General features: G+C 38.8%; 2 protein-coding genes across 4 annotated transcripts; both read right to left on the bottom strand.

Annotated features, from left to right (window-relative positions):
- Positions 1–578: 578 nt before the first annotated feature.
- Positions 579–11,135, bottom strand: LOC128372622 (serine/threonine-protein phosphatase 4 regulatory subunit 3-like). 3 transcript variants are annotated; one of them, XM_053332729.1, is made up of 16 exons: positions 10,651–11,135; positions 9,490–9,545; positions 8,907–9,005; positions 8,082–8,705; positions 7,204–7,281; positions 6,529–6,645; positions 6,295–6,411; positions 5,516–5,647; positions 5,264–5,366; positions 5,121–5,162; positions 4,516–4,674; positions 4,187–4,356; positions 3,949–4,088; positions 3,685–3,836; positions 3,457–3,596; positions 579–3,047 (listed from the first exon to the last, which is right to left on the bottom strand). In XM_053332729.1, the coding sequence occupies exons 1-16, from the start codon at positions 10,790–10,792 to the stop codon at positions 2,943–2,945; spliced, it is 2,376 nt and encodes a 791-aa protein (XP_053188704.1). In that variant the 5' UTR covers positions 10,793–11,135; the 3' UTR covers positions 579–2,942. The 3 variants fall into 3 exon arrangements, with proteins under 3 accessions (XP_053188704.1, XP_053188706.1, XP_053188707.1); XM_053332731.1 differs by having other exon boundaries at positions 3,685–3,833; XM_053332732.1 differs by having other exon boundaries at positions 7,204–7,278.
- A 1,886-nt stretch (positions 11,136–13,021) lies between these two features.
- Positions 13,022–23,054, bottom strand: LOC128372623 (polyribonucleotide nucleotidyltransferase 1, mitochondrial). Its single transcript, XM_053332733.1, has 28 exons — positions 22,818–23,054; positions 22,275–22,335; positions 21,145–21,219; positions 20,852–20,957; positions 20,688–20,737; positions 20,506–20,569; positions 20,365–20,412; positions 20,127–20,240; positions 19,463–19,649; positions 19,124–19,175; positions 17,885–17,942; positions 17,588–17,684; positions 17,373–17,475; positions 17,060–17,130; positions 16,858–16,894; positions 16,704–16,770; positions 16,500–16,589; positions 16,355–16,408; positions 15,927–16,036; positions 15,688–15,759; positions 15,201–15,264; positions 15,013–15,096; positions 14,843–14,926; positions 14,561–14,667; positions 14,353–14,408; positions 14,111–14,189; positions 13,967–14,014; positions 13,022–13,853 (listed from the first exon to the last, which is right to left on the bottom strand). Exons 1-28 carry the CDS (start codon positions 22,934–22,936, stop codon positions 13,710–13,712), a joined length of 2,301 nt encoding a protein of 766 aa, XP_053188708.1. The 5' UTR covers positions 22,937–23,054; the 3' UTR covers positions 13,022–13,709.
- Between the last annotated feature and the right edge of the window lie 1,106 nt (positions 23,055–24,160).

Here is a 24,160-nt window from a genome sequence, read left to right as displayed (position 1 = left end):
GGAACGCACTATTTATCTTCAAACCAGTCTGCAGTCTTCACTCTAAGCAATCATGATGCACCAGTTTCTATGTAATATTGTTATTATGCATGCTGTTTAATAAAAATCACATTTTATAGAAACTATCTGGACTTCAGATTTGTGTGTATGAAAACTTTACAGCTACACTAAGTTGACAGGAACTTAATGGGTCAGTTGGTAGGTAGTTTGGTTTTGTAGAGCCAAGCAGGATGCATTTTATAACTAACTACTATCTGTGTACAAAACATACTGTCCTGGTACTATAATCATCTCAGAAAATGTGCTGTATGTATGAATTCCCTGCTGTAAAAAAAAAATCCAATATAATTAAAAAGTATTAGGAAATAATTAATTGGCAAAATCCTAAAAACAAATAGTACAAATCCCATAGGAGGTATAATTCCACTAATTAATGTATAAAATCAGAGTCAAGTATGGCAGATTTGATCAATAAACAGCCATCTGGACTCAAAACCAATCGTTCAGAGCTAATTTGAAAAATTTACAAGCGCCAATTGCCAATCGGTAAACTATTAAAACAAAGCTAGATTCACAAGTTCAATGTCAGGGTCACATTTAATTTCAAAACTTATCAAATAAATTCATACAAATGTTAAGAATGGATAGTGGTAGTAAATGCACTTGGTACAAATTCATCAAGGGAGAGCAAAAACAGTCATATCGTTGGGCGACACTAACAGACAAGAGTGTGTAAGCAGGAGAAAAAGACAATTCACTGCTCGTGTACTGCTCTCTCTCTCCCTTATAACTTCTGAAAAGCACATTGGCGATGATCATTGTATTTGTGTTCCTACCCTGCTGCTCGCACTCTTGACTCTTTGATTCCCTTCATCTGCCTCTCTCACTCTGTGTGTGTGTATGTGTGTGTGTGTGTGCTTGTGGTGAGACCAGGAGAGATGAGAAATATTTTAACCAGACACTGAAATGTGTCTGCCCCCTTCTGACGTCATCAAACCTGCGTGCTGTGTGAGAAATACTTCACCTACACAGTTTCATTTGAAAAGCTCCACTGCATCAAACTCTGGGGAGAAGGGGGAAGGGAGGGGGGCTAAATCATGAGTAATACACAAACAGCTCATCCAATCATGGAGTTTGAATTAAAATAAAATGTGAAAGAAACAAATTAAATTCCTTCAACACATTTTTGATATGTAGTCAGATCAAAGTAAACTTGAAATTATGTAAATTGTTGAATATCTCTGTCCTGGATCAACTGGTACTGAACTTTCTGGACCATCAGGCTGAGATTAAAAACAAAACAAAAAAAAAGATCCTGGCACCTCAAGCCTCGTATAACTCTCTAGATTTCTTCTCTACTCAGTAATAAAAATGTGAGATGTTTCACCAGCTAGCAATGTTATAGCGCACAGACAAGGTGGGTTTGCTTTTTGTGTGACACAAATTGAATTCTGAACCTGAGATCTGTTTGGGGTGGGAGAGGAGGAGGAGGGTGCCAAGCCTTGAAACTCCCGAAACTAAAAAAGTGTGCACTCTAAGCTCTGCTCTACTCTAAGCACACCGACAGCTCAGGTTTGTCACCCAGTTAAAACAAAATAAAAACAAACATAAAAAAGGGCCGAAGTGTTCAATCCGCTAAAATACAAAACTCCAGACATTCTCAAAATGTTGGCTGCAAAAAGGACTTTACTGCAGTTTTAATACGTTATTTTTTAAAACCACCATTTGCAACTTCTCTGCATTTTACATTGAATCAAATGAACTGGACTGAAAGGGAGAACAGTGACCCCACCTCTTTGTGCAACAACAACAACAACAACAAAAAAAAAAAAAAAGAAAGAAAGAAATACACAGGTAGGTAGGCGTCTCTCTCCCCTTCCAAAATCAGATCAGGGGCAAATGATTAAAAAGAAAAAAAGGAAAAAAAAAAACACCTGTACAGTACTTTTTAACAAATTCATGAAATACAGGATTTCTGGCTAACGCAGTCCTGTGTGCGAGATGTTGTGTGTGTGTGTGTGTGTGTTTGTGTGTGTGTGTGTGTGCCTTGGCCAAACTGACGCAATGGCTTTTGAAGGTTGAGTCCTGCTCCTCTGGATCTAAGCCTCATTACTGCTGAGTTTTCATCCTGGTACGTTTTGTCGTGTGTTACCCTCCCTCATCTCTAAAACATTTTGTTTTGACTCATCTATGTTGCCTAGATCCCTCTATCCCCCGATGAAGCTGAGCAGTTCTGTGGCAGGGCGGCACAGTTTGCTTTGGCCAGTCAAGCTTTCTATAAACTATGACGGCTAGTCCTGCTAGCCTGACTGGCTCGCCGAACAGTTCATACACTGGCTGCTTGTGTTCTGGCTTCCTCTGCCTCTGGAGCTCTCTGGCTCGGGTTCGAGGAGGATGGAAGGGAAAGTTCATATAAGGACATGTGAGGGTTCCTGTGGGGTTGTAGTACCGCAGCTTCCTTACTGCTGTTGCTATAGCAACAGAGCAGAGTTGGGAACCGCCTTGGCACCATTTTTTCCACCGCAGCCTCTCTGGTCGGTAGGTAGGATGGTGGATGAGGGGGAGAAAGTTGTTCAGAAGGAGGTCAGAACAGGGAGAGCAGGAGAGTGTTATGAAAGTTTGTAAAGGGTCAATGAGTTCTTCAGGAGGAAGAAAGGAGCTTTTTGGGAGGGGAAGAGGTAAAAATCAAGGGGCTGAAGGAACAGACAGATCTGTCTTTCTTTCCAGTAAAAGAGAAGCCCTCCATCTCCTTCCACTGAGGGAGAAAAGAGGAGCAGATATCAGGAGGAACTGAGTGAGGTGGGAGCTCGTCTTTTGTCTGTCTCCTCAGTGAGACTGACAGGTGGCACAAGCAGGCCGAGGACCAATGAGACGACCAGAGGAGGGATGATGGGAGGGACTCGATGTCCGTCCCACCACGACCAAAAAGAGGACATTTTGCCTTAAGAACTCAGGCGGGGCCGCTTCCTCGGAGACTGCTCTTCCTCCTCATCTTCTTCCTCTTCATCCTCATCATCAGGGTAGTCCACCAAACCGACCAGAGCAGTCTGAGAGACACAATAAAAAAACACGTAAAGAGTTGGCTGATGTGTGTCCATTGCTAAAACACACTAATAGCACTATTCTCATTTATCTGTCGAAACATGTAATGGCAACGTAAGCTTCTCTACAATTTTGGACTCATTTTGCTACATGACTAAGAGACAATAAGCTCTATGTTGTTGCTTTGTCTTAGAGGCAACATGTGTAACTGCGCTAAGCTACAAGTTGTGTCACGTTTCTGAATTATGACTAAAACATTGCAGTACTGAACATCAAAACTTCTTTGACAGCAGCGAAGACGCTGACTTAAAGCAGCTGGCAAACAGGTGAGTTTCAGTTAGTACCGGTAACTGATTCTAAAACAGCTGATCATGAGCTGTAATCTTCTCTGCGTCATTTGCATAGGTGCATTACCTTCACTACTGGTGTGGCAGGAAGAGCAACTGTTTTCACAGATGAAGTTGAACTGTTGTTTGGAGTGACGGCTGGTGAGGCAGGCGGGATGGCAGCAGCCTTCCCGTTGTTGTTGGCACCATTAGCTCCGTTGGCAGCTCCTGAAACGGTAAATATCAAACTTTAAAAAGGGCTGTTGCACTCAGAGAGATGAGGAAGACAAATACAGTAATTGCCAGAGCGGCTTACCTTTTTTGGCTTCCATGTATTTGCCGTAGCTGTCAGAGAAGTCTTCTTCCATTCGGCTCTTCTCCACAGCCTCCCCGTCGTCGTCATCGTCGTCGTCATTGAACCACAATTCCTCATCCTCGTCCAACGACCGTGCATCCCTGCGATATCTGCTGGGGGGGAAAATGTAACCACATAAGTGAAATTATCACCAAATATCACCTCTAAGATTACAATCTCTTGGCTGCACTTATTTGACCTTTTGTGGCCAATCAGATTACTAACCTGTTGATTCTCTGACTCTGCCGGTCTTTTTCCTGCTCGTACCGTCCTTTCAGGCCCTTGAAAGTCTGGACATACTCGATGGATTCAAGTGCTTTGTAGAAGTTATCCACAATGTGAGCTATGAGAGACTTGATGTCCTCCTGCAAAGAGAAGACAAATCAAAAAACCACTCTGAGCGGCACATGAACACACTTTATATACAAATCAGTCTTTTCATAAAAGGCATGTGACTGCGCACCACTTTAATGAACTCAAAGAGCTCTATGATGGCTGAGTTGAGGAGGTTGTATCTGGTGCCGTTGTCCAGCAGGGCGTTAATAACAGGCTCAAACAGGTTCCCTTTGATGATGTAACGGTTGTAGTACTCATCCTTCAGACCAATGATCCTTCGCATGAAACGCAGGGCACCTTGGACAAACACAGACAACAACACTGTAAATATGAAGCTGTGCTGGTGCTGAATTCTGTATAACAATAACAACACTAAGAACATTTACTGGGGCTGAACGACCGAGAAACATGAAGGTGTGTTCGTGTGTGATTCCCGAGTGTGTGTGGGGGACTTACAAAGAGCGAGGAAGGTGTGTTTTGAGTTCATGAGCACCAGCACTCTCCTGAGCAGGTCTTTATTCATGATGTAAGTCTTGATGTGATAGGTGTGGTGCTCCACACAGAAGGTCAACAGCTCCAGGATGAGCGCCAGGAGCTGAGCGGTCTGGAAGTTATCTACAAAAAAACAAACAAACAAAAAAATTAAACAAACATCAGGAAAAAAAACAACATTTCAACAAGTTCCCATTCACATTTAAGCTGCAGACTGAATAGTTCATTACAGTCTTGCCATTTTTCCAATGACAAACATTATTTATTTGTTATTAATTGGAAGCAAGTGTGTGATCTTATAATATAAAGTGATCTCTTATCCAGATTTTTGAACATAATGTCATCTGCTATAGTATTAGCTCTGTAAATTATTTTTTTTTAAATCACAAACACTGCATCAGTTCAGCAATTTTGAAGAGTTACTGGTCATTTATTTCACCCTTTTCTAGCAGGCGAAGGTGAATGAAAACAATATGAGACTAAAAATGAAATTGAGATGCCATGTTCAGTTTCAGCAAGTACTGGCAAGTTTCTGACAAATGATTAGTGCGGAGTTACAAAACACTCACCTGGACAGACTGGATTGATCTTGGTTGATCCCTCCTGTAGATCTAAAAAGCCACAGCACAGAATGATCAGTCAAATTCTTCACTGATAACATAGTGTCAAACACTTATACTCAGTTTATGCAAGATGGCTGTCCCCAGCTCACCTTTTGAGTTTTTGTCATGTGCAGTGTTGGCCAGCAGAGGAGCAGTCAGGACATGCATGCAGTACTTGTAGAAGAAACTCAGAAATTCGGTCTTCTCGGTTTTCTGAAAGAACACGAAAAACAACAGAGGACGATCAGGGCTTGCGTTCTATCAGCTTACTGCTTTTATGTGCCCCTTTAAAAATAATTAAATGACGCAGGTAGGCATCACTCTTAAGCCAGTATGACTGTGTGTGTGTTGTTTTTACTTACATTGGTGGAAGCCAGCATGTTCTCAGGGTCGATAAGCGTCCTGAGCAGACCCATCAGCTGGACCGCCCCTCCTAACTCTGGGTCTGAGTCACAAATCATCTGCTTGATCACTACATTAATCAGCAGCACATCCTGTGAACAAAAGAAACCACACACACACGCGCACACACACACACACACACACACACACACACAGATTATACACGAGACAGTAAAGCAACCCCAACTCTACTGAAAGCATATTTAATTTATTCTGAACTGTACAGGCTTCACTTCTTTTATGTACCGAGGTGAACATAAAAACCAGCAAATCAACTGATATTTCAGTTAGCTGCCTCGGATTGCTCAAAGTGTTGATTGTGATGATAACAATGGCCAACTACACTTTTGTGTGCTATATTTATACATACTACAACTCCACCCTGTCTCACTGTGTGGGAAAAACAAAACAAACCACAAAAAAAGAAAAAAAAAACATGGCCTAGGGTTTCTTTTTCTTTCCTGAGAGAGAGTGCTTCATGTTTAGATCCTAAACGTGACACAATTCCAGTAATTGGAAGAGTTGTCATGTATGAAAACTGAGATGTGATGAACTGGTCGTTACTGTGTGCACCTGGGAGCTATAAAAACTGTACAGAAAATGTGTTTATGGTATGTTTGTTCATCAAGCTGAGGACAGTACATAATTTAAATATTCGGTTTAGCCCTTTTGTCACAGATATACTGTGCAACCTAAAAAGTACAAGGACATTAGTTGTAAGTGATGTTCAGATGCTCACATCATCAGTCTGCTGTGGTTCCTGCATGACAAACTCCCTGACCATGGAGGGGCTGAATTCCACCAGGTAGGAGAAGATGTCTGTAGCTGCTGCTCTCACCTGCAGGTCATCCATTCCCTGAAAAAGGAGAAAAACAAGAGTTAAAAGGGATAAAGAGAGCATTCATGAGCAAAAAAACCCCACACCAAAACATTAACTTAGGATTTCACACTGACGCAATGACTCAGAACATACCATGACTATTTCAAGAGCAGGTAAAATGCCTAGATTTGCCAGAGTTTTGAAGAAAGCATCCCTGTTTTGTGGCTGCAACGTTTGTGAAAAAGCACAGAATTCCTTGACAAAGTTCACCTGAAGGGTAAAGAAGAAAAACAAGATGTAAGGGCTTATTTAGCATTTGAAACATTAAAGCAAACAATCAAAAAAGATAATTGAGAAAAAGAATAAATACTAAAGCGTCATTTCTTTTGGGATACTGTACAGCAGTGGGAAAAAAAATCTCTTCTGGATCAGTCTCAAACACAGTCATCTTCTCCGATGTAGCACATGAGAGCTTTCCACAGTTAAACACATAAAAACATAAAAGGCCAATAAAATTAAGATCCTAACTTCCCATTTCACTTTCAGTAAGAGGCTGGACTGTTCAATGAATTATGTTACCACAGTTAATTACAAACCAATAGACAGAGAAGTGTTTGAGATCGGGATCATTATGAAGAAAACATCAGTAAACATTTAACTGTAGTGAAACTACTGCTGAAGAAATGCTATTTACAGCCAGCACTTAAGAGTCCAGCATCAATGAGCACAGTACAAGCTCATACTAATAAAAGTCAAACATTAAAATACAGTCCAACCTTAAGTTTTCTACATTAACAGCATCGACCTGGTCTTGAGATTTGGACTTACAAGCTCTCTCCTTTTACTGTCCTCTGTAGCTTCATCTGTAAGCTGTGCAAAAACCTCTGTTAGGAACTTCTCGTCCTCCTGTGGTACAAGAGAAACAAAGTTAAAACAAACAGAAAAAAAAAAAACCTCGACATTGAAAAGAAAAACAAAAGGCTGAAATACAAAAGAAACCAAAGACAACGAAACTTAATCCATGACAATCTGGATTCAAGTGTTGCAGCAACAAGGATCAAAACAGTGAATTACAACACATGATTGACACGTCACTTGCCCGTCCTGAAAAACAACCACAGCATATAAAACATTTTGAAATAGGCCGGTGCTTTCTGCATCATGAAATTTTGATTGATTGATTTTTCACAAACATTCCTCAAACAAGCTTATTTGTTTAAACCCATATACAAAAAGAAAACAAGAGACCGTTCAATGTATAATATTTCAAAATAACTTGTATTATTTTCCTTTTATTTTATTATTTTTATGCATTGTTTCAATGATGCACACATGACAGACACTTCAAAGTTTTATTCAAATAAAATATTTTCCCCCTCACAATCTTTACTGTTTCACATTTTCTATTACATAATCAATACATTAAATGGTGTAAAAATCACTGATCATTTCAATAGTAATTACAATCAGCTCAAACTGTGGGTTATGTTACGGTCTTGGGATATGCTGGGAACCACAGGGTCAGACAGATTTCTTTGCATTTGTCAAACAAATTTGAGATAATGGAGCATTCACCAAACTCAATACTGTTTGACTGGCAATAAAATTTTATCACCATCATATCATCTATGCTGTTAGGAAATAAGTTATGGTGACAACACTTGTGCCAAAAGGAACAATACAAGTTACCTGGTTGGTATTCTTACCTGCAGCATACTGACAATCTCCACCTTGTTGAAGAAGATGAAGGAGGTGAGCGTGGAGAGGAAATTCTCCTCAAAGACAGACGGCGTGGGCAGAATGATGTCCTGGATGTACTGCACCCGGTAGGTCTGGTGGATCTTCTGCCGTAGCTCAGAGTCCGTGATAGGGATCACCTCCTTAAACTTTGCTGTCTTGGTCAAGAATTCCCGGTGCCGTTTAGGCTGAACCAGTGCTGGGTCATACTCAAGGCAGCCCACCACATCCATGATACATTCGTCAGAGAACATCACCTCAAAGAGGGCTGCTTTATTGAGGAATAAGACACCTCGGACAATCTCATAGAGGTGATGTAAGCCTTCCCTGTTGTCCAGGTCCTCACATACTCTGAAGAGACCCAGGAGTTTCTTGATGTAGCCCTCGCTCATTAGGGCCAGGGCAAGTTTTTCCCTCCGAATGGGCGAAGAAAGGACAGAGGTAACCAGGTCAGCTATCTCCTCCAGTCTGCTGAGCTCGCAAGGAGGGAGCTCCACCAGGTGGCTTGTCTCTGGGATCTCCTCAAATCGCTCCTCCTCTGATTCATCGATGGGGTCCTGGGTGATGTCCAGGGCAGGGTCCTTCCCTTGCACCTGAGCAGTAAATAGTTAGCAGATATAAAGTGAAAAATATAATTTAAAGTATCACTGCTTAGCCTCCCACACTATAATGTAGGGAAAATGTGGGATAAATGACATTTTAACACCAGCAAACCAAAACCACTCTTGACTAAAGGCTACAAAATGCTCAAACAACGTACAGACAACAATCAAGTACAACAGGACTGACTTTACCTGGCAAATCTTCTCCCAGATTTCATCACAGCCAGCTTTCTCCTGGAAACTCAGAGCCAGATCATAATTATCTGCTTCTGACCAGACAATCAATGTGTCCTGAAAAAAAAGGGGAAAATAAATATTGAACAGAACATAAAAAAAAATCTCAATACATTCACAGGACACAATTAAATATGTTTTGTATACCTACTCTTTCTCACATATAAAAAAAAGGACTGAAATGCGTACAAAGCATGTTAATGTACAAGTCTGGAAAGCAAGTCGTATAAAATGATACACAAGGAAAACATTTAGCTACGGTTTATCATTTGAAACCATGTGACGTTTCTGTTACAGATTTATGATATTATTACTTTATTGTTTCTATGGTAATTATTAAAATGTGAACTGCAGATTGACAATAGACCAGAGCGCTGAATTTCCACTGTCTGCACCACTGTAGAAATAAGTGTCTAGCACTGAGTGTGAATGTTGAATTGATTAAAATTTTATCTTAAAAAACATTGAGAACTCAAACTGAGCGGATATGCATGTCCACTCCCTTCTTTCGCCGTTTCAGTCTCTGCTAAAATGCACTTACCTGTTGTTTCTGATATGCAGTATTTGGGCTTATCTTGGACTCCAATAGTAGTGACCCTACAAAAACAAAGAATTGAGCAACTTTCAACTATTGAACCAGTGAGAATAACAAACTGCACAGCACAGCAAGCACAACAAACTTCGTCATGACATGATCATTTCACCAATTCTTGAAGGTTAAGGTCAATTCATCTGTAAGGCAGGGAGACAATGGGAAAAACTGAATAAACATGGTTGTAAAAAAACAGATAAAACCTAAAAACAGAATTGCTTATTATTGAAAACCCTGACCTATTGCAACATATTTCCCAGTACAGCAACTTCAAAATAGTATAAAAAGCACGCGATGGATTGAATGCCTAGTTTATTACTGACCTGCTCACTGATTACAGTTCAACTAGATCCCTCAGGTTACCTAGTAGTTTAAGTCTAACTTTATATAGAGTAAGATCCACACCTTAACAAGGCACTTTTAGTTACTTTTAGGTCCTGGTTTCTGGACTAATCTACCAGATTACCTGATGGTGTTTCCACGTTTGTAAGAAAACGTAAAATATTTGTTTTCTCAAGATTCAAGATTACAACTAGCCAATTTCTCCACTGAGAGTATGAAAGGCTGGATAGGTATTATTACTTTTTTAAAGCTTCTTATTAGTAGTGGTGTAAAGTGTGCTTGATTTGGTATTCCTTTTTAATTGTTGTATTTCTAGATTTTTTCATTTTGCTTACAAAAAACACGATTTTATCATGCTGATCAAGCACCTTGAAATGCCATTGTGAGTGTGTGTGTGAAAAATGCTAAACAATTAAAAAACTGACTCGACTCATGAAAACATAACTGTGTATTTATCCTGTGCAACATAACAACTTTGGACGTCCAGGACTCGACTTTGAGGCCCCCCCATGCTACCGAGATCACGTCGCCTGCCACCACCACTTATTCAACAAATTGTCTTTTTAACGTGACCTATAAAGATACGACTAATGCTGCCTGTCCCGGTAGTCTCTGCTGCAGCAATACATTTTTAAAAACGCACTAACCTAATAAGTTAACCAAGTAAACATAATTGCTATCTGAAGCCTTCTGTCCGAGCAGCCTGGAGTTAGCATGCTACTGCTAGCCGACGTAACGTCAGTGCGGCTATGCTAACCGGGAACTTACCGTCTGATTCGGCCCGAACTAATAACGATATTCCCTTCAGGCGTTCAACAAAGGTAGACGAGACGTGTCCGGTGCCCCGATCGTCCCACTGCCGGTCTTCATTCAGCGTATACACTTTGACTCGCCGCCGAGTGTCCGACATGGTTAACCGAGTCGGAGCTAGCAGGCTAGCTACGTGCTAACAAGCTGTCGCCTCAACCCCCGTCGACTGTTTTCTACCCGCGACCTGTTAACTTTGTTTCCAGCCGCATGTTACACTACATGCACCGCTATATGTATAAAAGTCAACTTCAGAAAAACAGCCGTGGAAAATATCTCAGTGGCCTATTTTTTTATGAACACATCACGTTCGCGGCGTCAAAGCAGCTCAAACAGGAAAGCCGTGATGTGAAGTAGTATAAAAAAAAAAATTCACAGAGAACACAACAACTCCGGCGGCCTCTCTGCTAACGTCCACAGACCGCCATCTTGTAATCCGATCTTGTTTCCTTTTTTTCTTCCTCGACGTCAATCAAGCGCTAACGGCCGCGCGTAGTGTCCTCCTCCAGAGCGAGAGCGGCGTCATCCAATCAGAGAGCGGCTGCAGCGTCACCTAGCGACGATGGGCACTTTGTTCAAGAACTAGATCAATATGGCATCACAGTAAGGACATTAAAACAGTAAGGCAATGAAAACATTTGGTTGTTTCCCTGACATAAACAGATTTGTTTGTATATTTTGTTTATGTTTAATAAAGAAAAAGAAAAAAGTCGACGAGAAGAGCAACAGCAGCAGCGTCACCTAGCGATGAAAAGAGCAACAGCAGCAGCAGTAAGCAGCGTCACCTAGCGACGAGAAGTGCAACAGCAAGCAGCGTTTACCTGCAGTTTGTTAGCCTGGTGTGCAAGCATCAGGGTTGGGAAGGTTGCTTTGGAGATGTAATAGGTTACAGATTACAGATTACAAATTACCCTATTTAAAATGTAATAACTGATGTAACTATTTCAATTACTTAACCAAAGTAATGTGACTTATTACATTTGATTACTTTTTTGATTTTCTATCCAATGTTTTCAGCTGTTGTTAGGGTAAGTGTACCCAGTAAGCACCAAACTCTAAATGCAGGTGTTTATCATGGATACTGACATGATTTATAAGGGAGATAATTTCTGATAAAGCAAGATTTATCACTTGTTTAAAAATTGTTCATGTAGATTTTGGATATAAAATAAAGATATTTTATGACAAAAAAAATTCTGGCATGGGCTCTGTTCCAAATAAGGGCCATGTAATGATTTATTTACAAAGTATAAAAAATATTGACTTCAAAGATTAAAAACAGCAATATATGTATTCGGTATATGTTCTCAGACAGGTCGTTTAATCTGGATATATTGAAGAGTCATTTATTTGAAACCACATGAGGGGAAATGTCTCTTTGGTGGAACTGCAAACAACTCAGACAATATTTCCCTCTGAAATAGTGGAATCAAAGTATCAAGTAGCATAAAGTGAAAATATTCAACTGAATTACAGTTACCTTAAAGTACATTCCACCACTCCACTATGCTTAATATACTGTACACTATTACACAATTTTAACAACTAGTGGACCTTAGTGGTTAACAATATAACATTGCTTTTGACATTTTTAAATAAATCAGTAAATTAATTAATTTCTAAAACATCTAAAACCAGATAGCTTCACATTAAGCTTTTTCAGGCACTTACCAGCAAATCAAACACACTAATTATTTGAGCACTGTCCATGTTTATTAGTACAGATATAAAACATCACATCCACAATTTCCTGCAAATCCTGCAGTAGATGCTGACGAAAGAGGTTGGGGAAGAAACATTCCCCAGCAAAAGTAACCAGGGTGGTAGACGATAAAGCTGATAACGTCCTCTGTTTTTTGCTGCATTACTCAGAAAAAAAAACTTCCAGTTCACAACACTTGTGAACATCTAACTAACTGCAATTAGCTCAATGTTCCCCCTCATCTGATGAGGACACAGCAACTTGTGACATCAGTATAGGACTATTACAGTACTGTACATCTCCCAGGTGCTACAAAAGGTGGTCTTTTCTGTTTATTCGAGAGGGGCTAAAACTTATACATGTCAAACTGTCTTTCTTCTTCAATTGGTGGGACAAGTAGACAAGCCTCAGGCTGGGTAATTCTGTACTTAACGATCTATCTTTTATTAGATCCTTACCATCCGTTTTTACTTAATTCTATCTTGTACCCTGTGATTTATAGTCTAAAATTAGACTTTTAGTACAACTGGCTGTTTGGATCCTTCTCTCAAAAATGTCTACACTGTGGTACTCAGATTTAACTCTTTGTTGTCCCTCTCTTACATTACCCATCAGAATGATTAAAGTTTAGTTCTTTGTGGTTTAGATTCTTTTTTTTTTCTAGAAACAGTGGTGAATTTTAATGCTACAAAGCAACCTGGCACTGTTTTATTAACAGATGACTCACTTATTCTATAAAGGCAACAAAAACAGTATACAGGGAATAATAAAAAAATAATAACTGTACACTTATACTACTTTGATTTTTTTTTTGTCTATAACCTGATCTTGGCAGCTCACAAAGGCACACCGCCACAGTGGACACCAAAAATGGAAGTGGTATACCACAAGTAGCAGTATTAGTCACACATGTAAATAACAAAACTATTCTTAGACTGTGTTGTGCCTGTTTGATGACTGTGTCGGGGGAAACTGAAAGAAATGTCATCTTCTTACTGCTTGATGCTGTCAGGGCTAGCTGAGGTGGAAAATCAGAGAACAAAACAACATAAAAATGCAACACTTATAATTTATGTATATATATACATATATAAAACATGTCTCCTTCCCATTATTATCCAAGTGTTCTCCTCAGATTCTCCAAATTCATTGTAGCACAATGTCAGCAGGACACTTAGCTGAGCTGCAGGTCAGTCATGTCCATATACCCACAGCAACAAGGTAAAGCTGCATGACACTGATTCAGTTTATGATGATATCTTCTCTGCAGGACTGTTTTGTAACAAAACCTGAAAAGTTGGCCCGTTGTGTTGTCATGTCACAAATCGGAGTGGTTGCTTGATTGCATGGCGATGCTTTGTTTCTCGCTTAGAGTCTTGACGACAGATGCAGCAGGGGACTGAAGCACCTTCCGCGAAAGTCTCATTCTGCCGTCTGTTGGGTCTCGTCCAAAGAATTTGACCTAATAGCAGAAGCCCAGTGAGAAATATGTAGCCCAGAATATAAACACACACAAAAAAACAACCTTTATTACTCAAGAGGTTACTTTTAACAACACAGTCTGTAGTTACATACCTGTATCTGCTGTCCCACCTCTAAACCCAAAGCACTTGGATGTTTGATCTAAAAGAGGAAAACACAAAGCAATTTAAGAGTGTTTCTTATGTTTCAATCATAGAAACATTGAGGCAAACAGCATACAGAGGCAAATTCACAAACCCGTTTGTGGTCCAGCTGTGAGTTGTGCAGCAGGACAGCACTCATATTGGGATAGAGTTTCACCATGACACCGATGTCCCTGAAGCAGAAGAGGAAAAGGGCTTTAGTTTAGTATTTTTAATACTTAATGTTTTATTTAGCTTTAGTTTGGTTTCATTTTCTATTGAGAAGATACATGAAACTGAGCACAAATGACTGGCATCAATCATTGTTTTGCTGTGAATAACAGTATATTAGTTTACCTTATTTCAGTGATGGTAGCAGTATAGATAGCACCGAACTCCAGCTGCTGTTCTTGCTGCAAAATAAATAGCTATATATGAGATACATGCACCCCCATACACATGCAAAAGTGATGTGGTGTGGTCAGCACCATTCCTGATTTATAGTTTTGGGTTTAAAAGTATGACAGAGGTTTGAAAAGCTCCTAAAAATGTTGGAGACACTCACATCGTCTTTGCAGATCTCACTGATGAACTCTTGGGCTTCGTTCATGGCTCCTGGCGTTGGGGCAAACACAGAGAAAGTCTCCTCGTCCACCTGACTTATTGTCACACCTTTGAAAGAAAAACAAAACCTTCATAAGTTCATAAACTTTAATAATTCTGTCCAAAATCTTTGTATTTTGTAGCAGAAAAAAATCAATGTGCTGTTTTGTTTTGCACCGCATCTCAACAAAAAAGATCTTATGTTCCTTTTTGAAATTTGGACTTTAGATTACGTGAATATTACCTGTTTGAGCTTGTAGCCGGCGAAGGTTATAGCCTCCTGGACCAACAAAGCGGGCTCGTCTAGAGACAGGTACCCGCACATTCTCTGAAGACAGGATAAAAGATACACACACACATCAGAGCAATAGTCTGTTTTTAAATGTGCATGTACAAATTTATATTCAAACTTACCAACAACAGGTCCATTTTCCTTCCTGGTCTCTCTTGGTTTTGCTATACATTTGTTCATGATGCCCAAGATTTCCCTCTTTGCCACTGAAAAATAATAATATTGAAAGAAAAGCCATGAAACCACTAAAAAATACACTCACTTTATTCTTTAGTGTAACATGTTCAGTTTCGCTGCTCATTGGGATTACCTGTGGCTTGCTGGATAGCCTCCATGACCAACTTCAGAGGCAAACCTGGAATCTTAACGTCAGCCTGGAGGTTGAATAAAGGTCATGAGAAGTTCATGTCAAAAGGGACAAAAGGAAGAAGACAAAACTTCACATAACATTAAGAGCAAAGCTTTGATATTATTGAAGTACTGTAGTACTGGCAGGATGCAAAGTCAGCACCAGCACCACCTCTTTGTCCTCTCATACAGTCTTTTTGCTATTCAATGGGTTTTTTGACAGTGTATGGAGTGTTACCATGATTCAAAATCCAAATAATGGATTTAATATCTTACCAGCAAGCAAATCTTAAATTAAAGCTCTAAATCTGACCTGGTGACTCCTCTTGTTTCACACAGCACACACAGCACACACATTCTATACAAACAGTGAAAACGGGTGAAAACTTGTCACATAAATGATGTATTTAACTTTCCTCCCTTCTGCTTTGGGTTGTCTGTCACAGTACCTGTAAAGCAGTGATGCCTTTGTTTGTTCCTGCCAATTTGAAGTCCATGTCTCCGAGGTAATCCTCAATTCCCTGTTTGGAAAATATTATTAAGTTCTTATTCAACATCTTCAGTTAAATTCATTTTTGGCATTATCTCCTTTCTGCTATCTTTTCTTAGGATGTGTATTGCTAAACTAGTCTTATTCTTCTAGTTCACATTGATAAATGGTTAATTAAGCTCATAGCAATAATTGTACCAGAATATCAGTAAGTAATCTGTAGTCCAGGATCTCAGCAGGTTTCTCTGGGTTGGGTTTAGAGATGAGGCCAACAGCGACACCTGCCACAGCAGAAGAGATGGGCACACCTGGGAGACAAAGATTTAAAACATATCAGGCACATATTTTAACATCATTACTCTTTACTAAATGAATAGAAATACTGACGGAAAGCACAATCTACCTATCTACTTTTAGACTTTTAAATAGCAACCAATTTGGATAACATATCCTCACACTTCAATACTGAAACTGAACACTTTTGAAAATGTGTTTTTATCTTTGATAGAATTTACTGCTTAGGTTATCTGAAAATTAAATTATAACTGCTGCATTTAAATAGAGTAAAAGTTAAATTTGAACTGCGAAAATACTGTAAAACATTTCATGCATTCCCACTCCGATACCTGCATCCATGAGAGCAAGGCTGCCTCCACAAGCTGAGGCCATTGATGAGGATCCTGAGAAGAGATGATGAGGTGGAAATATCACAAATTAGACTTTGTAACTCCATCATCCTGTCTGAGACAATGATCTAATTCTGAATCTCACCATTTGACTCCAACACCTCAGAAGTGACCCTGATAGTGAAAGGGAAGTCTTTAGGTATGATTGGTCTCAGAGCCTTCTCGGCCAGGGCGCCTGTGAACACACAAATACAAATATGAGTAAGCAAATATACATACACATTAACACAGTAAGAGTGTTGTTGGGAAGGAGCGATTATAAGTAGAAGATTAATATTTTTATACAAACCATGTCCAAGCTCTCTCCTGTTTATACCTCCCACCTTTCCAACCTCATTTGTTGCATATGGAGGGAACTGAAATTAAACACAAGGTTTAGTTTAAAAACTGAAGGATATAAAAGCATAAATCTATGTAGCTTTAAAAATGAAGTTTTTACTTACTTCATAATGAAGCATGAAGTTTTTGTCTTTGATGCCACTGTAGAAAGAAAATAGGACAATAGACTGAGAACCACTGCATTCAGACAATAAGAAAAAGTTGATTTCATGTACTTTGATTTAAGATGTGATTATCTCATCTGTCCTGAAAGAGTGAATGTACTGAATATGTGAATCTGCGAGTGAGAATTAGTGCTGAGTTTACCTTAAAGCTGTGGTGATGATATCTGCTTTGATACTGGATTCCAGTGAATCAAATGTGACACTGCACAGCACCTAGAGGAACACAAAGAGGATGAAGAGCGAGCTTTCTCTTTACAAGTTGTATGGCTGCCTTTTTTTTTTTTTTTACAATAAAACCCTAATTCTATTGATTCCATAAACATTTATAACCAGGATGTGATATCCCTCCTCCTGTTATTGCATTTATTGTAAAATGCAATAACATTGTAATGTCTTGCAAACTTCATCTCTCTATTGAACGTTTGCTTTTTGTGACTTCCCTGCAGTGTACATACCTGTGTTTGTCCTCTCTGAAACAGAGCTGAGCCATGAAGAGGTTTAAAGAGGTCTACACTGCAAGAAATGTCCCTTAACGCAGTCAACGCCCTCCCATCACACCTACAAACACACACAGAAGAAAACATAGATTTATATCAAAATATCTTTGTTTACTTACAAGAACACATCGTGTGTCATGAGACACTAAGTCTAAACCACACTCGGTGCTTACCTTCTGTACTCATTAAGCACCAAATTGCGGAAGATTTCTTTGCTCACAGTGTTGAAGGACTCAATGACTTCAAAAGGCTCAGCTTGAGGATATTTTTCTACACGAGAGAAATAAATCGATACTGTTAAATTGACTGACAAGGGGCCAAATTAAGTCAAAAATGTAAATGTAATAAATATAAATATACAACAGTGTGCAGTGTGTTTCATTTAATTGTGAAGGGAGTTGCAACAATACTGAACAGCTGTCTTCAAATTATTTTCATGCTACATAAACACTGATGATTGGATGATTTACCTTTTACATCCTCTTCAGTTTCTAGTCGAACTTTGTTGATGGCTTCGTCTCTAGAAATCTATGACAAGATTATTACAGTTACTGTCACTGATAAAGAGATCATCAGAAGATCAGAAATACATACATATTCTCACAGGAAAGAAACAAACCAAGAAAACCAACCCAATTATATGAAATGATTATTAGAAGAATGGCTATTTCATATTTGAAATCATTTTAATAAAAACATTAGTAGCCTAAAATGGTAGAAGGCTGCAGTTTATAAGGCCATATTCAAGGTCAAACAATGTGTATAAAGGAAAAGAATAAATTAAAGCTGGTTAAACTATGTTAAACCTGAGGGTTGCTATTCTCAAGAGTCATCTTATTCCAATCCCAACTGTTTATTTTACTGATTGCTATTCTCAATAGCACTACTAGCTGATGCAGTTGTGTTATACAGGAATGAATAATAACACTTTCAAAAGCAACTCAGAAGGTGACTCTTGCTTCTCGAGACTTCAGTCAAAGACTAGATCTAACTGCGAAACCATCATTTCCTCCATTACCTTCTCATTTATATATAAATAAAAATGAGAAGGTGTATGTATAATACATATAAAGGTGTGCGTCCTTGTATGTATAATGAAAGAGTAATCATAATGATGCAAGTACAGTCTAGAGATGAAACCAGAGATTATCACACAGTTATGCGTCATCATATAAAAACAATTCCACCCAAAGTCAGACTAAAACTGAAACTAAAGCAAAGGTCTTAATAAGTCACTTTCCACTTCTGAACATTGAATGATGCTGACATTTGTTAATTCAGACACTTTCACACTGTGAGAAAAAGCTCCACTGTCTGTCTTTCTGTCTCTCACTGAGCTGTCAGTCTGCTCTGATACGTCAACGTCAGGTTTGACTGAACTAACTTAAAGGGTGGTCTGTTTTTTATTGCTTGTTTTTATTAGTTGTTGAAAATAGTAAAATTATCATTGCTATTGGTTGTTTAATTACAATAACCTGATTGTGTGTGATAAGACAAAAAGTAGGGTAGGGTAGGGTCTCCCCCTAATTGGAGAATAAGAATGCATATGCTCCACTTGCTCCATTGACTCAAACGCCTACGATCCACAATGCATTCACAAACAACCATATGCTAATTTGGTTTCAAAATTAACCACGAGGTGTCAGAAGAGCACAAACATGCAGAGATAACTGTGAGCCAAGATATACTGAATAGAAATCAGATTTTACCTTATCATGAGTGTAATCTGTGAAAACAGCATAGATCCTCTCTGAAGCTACTCTGCACAAACAAAAGCAAAAACAAGCCATAATTAACATACAAAACATCATGAATCCTATTTTTGTCACTTCATTTTGAGAAATCACATTCACCCTTTTGAGGAGCAAAAAAATCCTGAAAGTTATTTTGTGTCATTGTGGAAATTGTATTTTAATACAGTCCTACTGCTATATTCATATTTTACCACCACATATACAATTCCCAACCCCAACTTTAACATTCACCCCCCTCGCCAGTCACCTTCATCACTTTTAAACTATAGAAAACAGTTTAATTATTTGTCTTACCTGCGAACATATTCCACCATGTCAGCGGGGGCTGAGAAGACTTTGACTGGGGTGCGCTTGGTAACTTTCTGCTCCCGCATCAGCTGCTGGATGGCCAGTATGATCTGCTGGGTGTGTTTGACTCCCACCTTCACCGCATGGCAGAAGTCCTGCTGCAGCACGTTCTCAGCCGATGCCTCAATCATCACTGACAGACAGAGAGTCACATGAGAGACAAGTGTTGTGTGATGCTCAGGTCAGAGAGACAGAGGAGAGGCTAATTAATAATGTGTGACACTGAGCTTCTTGTTTTTTTTTTAAGAATGACCATATCATAAGACATCACTATTATATTTCAATCTTTTGTAATAGTTTGGGTAATGATAATGATGCTTTTGTTCCGATTTTAAACAATTTAGATTTGTTGAAAGAATTAATTAAGTTTGATGTATTGATCAGATTAGTTACTGCTATATACACAGCAAATTGAAGCTACTTCATTGGGAACCCAAAGCTGAACTATTAGTAGCTGTAGCTTATAGCATAATGACACGTGTACATGCAGTAAGAGCTGATGCATGGCTAAATGACTGTTCAGGTTGTTGCTGCTCTTCCTGTTTGACAAGCAAATAAACATCTGTGGTTTTGTGGTTTCTTTGTACATTGTTAGCCAACATGAACTTACCCACTTGACTACAAGGGGCTCCCACCACAATCAAATTGAGACTACTGGCAGTCATCTCTGCCCGAGTGGGGTTGATCAGCAACTGTCCATCTACCATGCCCACGCGAACAGCACCTAGAAAACACACACACACATACATGTACCCAAACGAGATTGAAACAAGTATACAATAATATTCCAGGTAATATAATTGAAATCAAATTATCTGAATAGACTTGAAATGTTATGTCTTCCTCACCAACAGGTCCATTCCAGGGGATGTCAGACAGCGCCAGAGCAGCAGAAGCTTTATGGGAAGAAAATACTGGTTTTAGCATCCATGTAAATAAAAAACTGAGGATGTTTGCAGAACAATGTAGGTGGCTGTGATTTAACTCACCTGCATTGATAGCCAGCACATCTGGATCATTGACACCATCAACAGCTAGCAGGTTACAAAGGATCTTGAGGAGATATGCACACAGATAAACATGAACACTAACTGTAATCACTGTAATCTTTGTTAAAAAAAAAAGAAAAAAGAAGAAGTATAATGGCAAAACGGTGTAAACCTGAACTCACCTGAGTGTCATAAAAGTAACCGGCAGGGAAAAGAGGTCTAATCGACCTGTCTGAGCAACAGAAACAGGTTGGGGTGTTAGTTAAAGTACTCAAAGCTGACAGACATTCAGCACGCAAACCTGCTACAAAAGGTCATTACTGAGCCAAATATCTTATTAACTCACCTATGAGTCTACTAGTGAGAATCTCATTATCAGTGGTGCCCAGCTCTCGCCTCAAATAGTTGGTGGGGATTCGACCAGCAGCTGCTGCTTTCTGCCTGTAGTCCACCTGTCAATCAAAGAGTACATGTACTGTCCAAATAGCCCAAAAAAAGTTTCTAGAAAGCCTTTTTGCAACAAGTGTTATTTGGTATCTTATACCAAAACCATTTTACATTAGAAAAAACAGATGACTAGAGGTCAACAAGCTGAATAAACTCTTCACAATCACTGCGAACGTTGCTTGGAAAACATACCACAAGAGGCATGAACTGAGACGGAGAGGGTTTGGTTTTGCTCACAGCGGTCACCATCACAGACGTCTCCCCCAGCTTCAGACAGAGAAACACATTGAACAGGTAATCAAATAAACAAATATCACATCACATCACATCACATCACATCACATCACATCAAACAGCTAGGACTGGCAATCTGACCCATTATAGATATTTATTATTTTATATGTATACACACACAATATTAAAAAGTGTTGACAATGATTTGCCCACCTCATGTACATAAATGGGGTGGATAAAATATTAAAAACATTTTTCAACATAATGCACTCCAGTACATCAACATTACAAGCTCAGTACTGAACATAAAATAGAATTATCAGCTTCCTGACAATGGTAACATAAACTGAAAATGTATAAGCTTTGTAAAACCAAAATTCACAGCACCTGTTGCATTAAATTGCACAGGTGTACCTAATAAACACAGTGAGTGTATATACCAAAGTACACAGTAATAAAACTAGTAAAATAACAACATAAAGAACCAGAATGGCAATATTAGGGAAATAAAGTGCAGACATACAGTACTGTGCAAAGGTTTTTAGCATTTTAGGTGTTTAGATACTTATCCACTGTGAAATATCATCAGGGAGGCTTCTCATCAGTTCCAAATTTATTCTGCAGCATGACAATGATCCCAAAATTTAGTCAGAGTCATAAAGATCTATCTTCAGCAACAAGAAGAACAAGGAGTCCTGCAGCAGAGCTGACCCCCACAGAGACCTGATCTCAACATCACAGAGTCAGTCTGGGGTTGCATGAAGAGAAGCAGCTGAGATGCCAAAATCCACATAAGAACTGTGGCAGCTTCTCCAAGATACAGGAATAATCAAACTCTTTAAAAGGAAAAGCTGCTCCCAGCAAATATTGATTTCATTTAGGTTTCTTCTGTTTAATACACTTTTACAAAGTTAACTCATAAATAAAAACTTCTCATGGTATTACTTTTTAAAACACCCTCCCTTTACTTTTAGTGCCAAAAACGTTTTCAAAGTACTGTGTATGATGCATGTTGATCAGAAAAGATAACAAGCAATTTCCAGATGCTGCCATGCACCTGTTTGGTGTAACAGTTAACTTTTCTGTACCTGAACTACAGCGGATCCATCAGCAAATCTGGCAAACCTCCCAGAAGAGATCTCAAGTTTCCTACAAGACAAGGTAACAATATAAGAAACTGCCTCCGAGATTAAAACTACACTACATACAGTTGGCGGTGGAAATTGCCTAAGTACAGTACATTTACTCAAGTATTGTACTTAAGTTCAAATTTGAGGTTCTTCCACTCCACTACATTTATCTGACAGCTTTAGTTATTTTCAGATGAAGATTTGACACAATGGATAAAAGAACAAGCTTTTAAAATACAACACATTGTTAAAGATGAAGGCAGTGCTTTCCAACATTTTTGGCTTTTGACATCTTATAAAAAGCAGTGTGTAGTCGGGGTCACATTTCAGATGTTTATGAGTTGTTATATATACACCGATACCAATATACATGCACATATCAGTCGTTAATATATCGACCAGGCTCTAATATGTCATGTATTAAAATATATAAAAGTTGGTTACGAAAAGACGGTGCTGGTGAGCTAAAGCGAGGGATGAAGGCTGTGAAAGTCAACTCACTTCTCTCCAATGTCCACTCCAACTCTGCGTGGGTTTGCATGGCTGCTGTAAACACTCTGGTGACACAGACGGGTCTGAAGCCGAGCGAGCGGCAGCCTCAGTCTGAGCAGATACCTCATATCGAAATGAAATACTCGGTATATGAAATACTACAGTATTATCTACACCATGGTATAACTGCACTAATGGCAGCACCGACACTGTCTGGTTGTGCGCATGGAGGCTTCCATGACAGTACGTCACTTATACGGAATGACGTCACTGGAGAAGCGTCCTCTTCCCTTTTTTTTTTCTCTTTTCTTTATTTAGAGATTTTTCTTAACATTTCACATTTTGGAGTTGACATAAGGACAATTGTAGTCGATTTCATGACAGAAAATTTTGGACTTTCAACAAAAATGTATTGTTAAATGGTGAAGACTTCATTTTTATATGGTTCAGTCTAACATGCTACTATCTGCTTTCAACCTAAACCACTGAAAAAAGAAAAGACGACTGAAGATGAAAGATGCTGTCCTTACTATGTAAATCAAGAACATTGCATACATGTATAATCTCAAGAATTTCCGCATATTGCACCTTTATTTATTGCAGATTTATTTTCACAGAGATTGTTTACTGTAAATAGTATTTTGTTTTACTTATTTTATCACTTTCACCCCTTTTTTCCCATTGTACTGCTGTGTAAATTTGAATTTCTCCCAAGGGGGATAAATAAAGATACATCTTATCATATCTTATATCATCTGCTATTGTAACTCAGAGAACAATAATGCAGGATGATTAATTTTGTGATTCTTTATGCCAAAACATCACCCAAAATTGCACCTTTCCTCCTAGAATAAACTAAACATGTACAAAAAGTCTCCTGACGTTCACAGTGATACATTCCAGCTATACGACCTATCGTTTGTGAGTTGTTGTGTATTCTTTGGGATATTCTCTCGCCTTAATCTCAGATTGAAGGTGAGCACAAAGAGACTTTCCAATTTCAGCAGATGAATGTGAAAACATGCATCATGCTGCACAGTGAAGCTCAAATATCCAAATGAGATGGCAATAACCCTGACACATGGTGTGAGACTTTACATCATATGCACTTTGAAATCCTCACCACCAGGTGTCAGAATAACTTCACAAAGATTTATCAGCCAGTGACAGAATTTACAAATCAATACGACTAAAGTGCACATTTAAAAATAACAGTTTTTTTTAACCAAAGTAGAGCTGCAACAAGTCAATTAACAGAAAATCATCACCAATAATATTTTGATCATTTTGTCATTTAAAAAATTAAGAAAAAAAAGCCCAAATGGTCTGTTTTCAGCTTCTTAAATGTGAAT

The sequence above is a fragment of the Scomber japonicus genome, chromosome 14 (genome assembly GCF_027409825.1).
Source record: "Scomber japonicus isolate fScoJap1 chromosome 14, fScoJap1.pri, whole genome shotgun sequence".
Classification (NCBI taxonomy): Eukaryota; Metazoa; Chordata; class Actinopteri; order Scombriformes; family Scombridae; genus Scomber; species Scomber japonicus.
Note: the sequence above shows the minus strand (reverse complement) of the source record. Positions and strands in the feature narration are given on the sequence as shown.